The 1,525-nt window shown below is 35.6% G+C and overlaps 1 protein-coding gene across 1 annotated transcript; it reads right to left on the bottom strand.

Annotated features, from left to right (window-relative positions):
- Nucleotides 1-1,099: 1,099 nt before the first annotated feature.
- Nucleotides 1,100-1,525, bottom strand: LOC107809280 (uncharacterized). The gene has a single exon (XM_075225872.1). The coding sequence runs from the start codon at nucleotides 1,523-1,525 to the stop codon at nucleotides 1,100-1,102; it is 426 nt and encodes a 141-aa protein (XP_075081973.1).

Below are 1,525 nucleotides of genomic sequence, written 5' to 3' on the forward strand. Positions count from 1 at the left end.
TTTAAGCAATTCATCAAATACCTTGTATGCGTGATTCTGTGAGTTAAACCACTTTAGTAAAGGGTTATATCAACTCACCTCAAAACTTCTCGAGCCAATGCGTAGGCCCCAGTCCAATTTATACCCGTCAAATAATCTATTCTACAACAACCAGTGCATTTTAATCAATTTTAAAGTTTCACACCTAAACCTGAAATTTACTGTGATACAGAGAAAGAAGGGAATTAACTATCCAATTCTTAAATTATAGGATAATTGAGAATAGAAAATTTTATATACCTGCGCTCAAGAACTAGTTAGTTGTAAAGAAGCCTAGAATTTTCGTTGTCCGCCTCAATAGTTCCTGGGACTTGCTGCGTAAATAAGCCGCTGTTTCTTATCCTTAAAAGTCCTTCATTTTTCTGTTTCGTATAACAAGGCTTTAAGCCTTTTTACTTACAGCAGCCCACTTTATGGGCTTTAGGTCTAATCCTTTTTTTTTTTGACTTAACTTCTATTTAATGATACTCACTTCTAATAACTAATAATATCAACTTTATTAATATTCCCTATTTGTATATCCAATTATTTATAAATAGGGAAGTAACTCAAAAGTCAATCACAACGGTTTAAATCCGTAATAGAAGTATAATTTTTTTATATGCACTTAAGGCAAGATTAAAAAAAAGTATTTAATTCTATATTTAGCGTGTGTTGAAACTTTTATAGATTTGAGGAGTGTTACAAATAGCATGCACTAGTCCTCCCCTTGCATGTAGCGCGTCAGTACGTTCATCAAGGCAAACAAAAAAGGGATGAGTTACTAAATACAACATCATATGCACCATTAAGTTATTAATAAATTCTACTATAAGCTATTGCAAGTATTAAATCTTAAATTTTTTTCTTAAATAACAACACTGTATTTTGGGATTCAATATTTTTTGGGGGGGAGAGTCGGTCAATTTGACATCATGATTGAACTGAAAACCTTGACAATGTGACCACTTTTGCTTTCAAAACTATTAAAGAGTAAGAGACTGAATTCACAACACACACAAGGTGCAATACAAGTGAATCACTCTGCTGCATCAAGATTTGGTTAAACCAAAAGATGATATCATTTTGGATCTTCATCTGTTGCCTTTGAGCAAGATGCAATGCCAGTTTGCTGGTACGAGCCTTCCCAATTTTGTCCATCGTAACATTTGATCTCAACATGAGTTAGCGTACCATGATCAACACACCTTAATGTAACGGCTATGCCATCTGGATTCGATCGTGGAATGTAGAAAGAAGTTATGCCACAAACTTTGCAGAAGGTGTGCTTAGCAGTGTGAGTCCCAAATGTATAGGTTGTAATGAACTCCTTGGAGTCGCCAAGAAGTTCAAATCGCTCTGAGGGAACTATGAAGTGTGTGTTTCTTCTCATGGAACAGTCAGAGCAGTTACAATCCCAGGCAACAACGCTAGATGGCGCATAGACTCGCCATCTAACTCTTTTACAGTGGCATCCACCAGTATGTAGTACCAGCTCAGAATTCAT

The sequence above is a fragment of the Nicotiana tabacum genome, chromosome 11, assembly GCF_000715075.1.
Source record: "Nicotiana tabacum cultivar K326 chromosome 11, ASM71507v2, whole genome shotgun sequence".
NCBI lineage: Eukaryota > Viridiplantae > Streptophyta > Magnoliopsida > Solanales > Solanaceae > Nicotiana > Nicotiana tabacum.

Excerpts from the sequence above, each read along its gene's own strand:
- LOC107809280 (XM_075225872.1), bottom strand. The coding sequence starts at position 1,525 with ATGAATTCTGAGCTGGTACTACATACTGGTGGATGCCACTGTAAAAGA.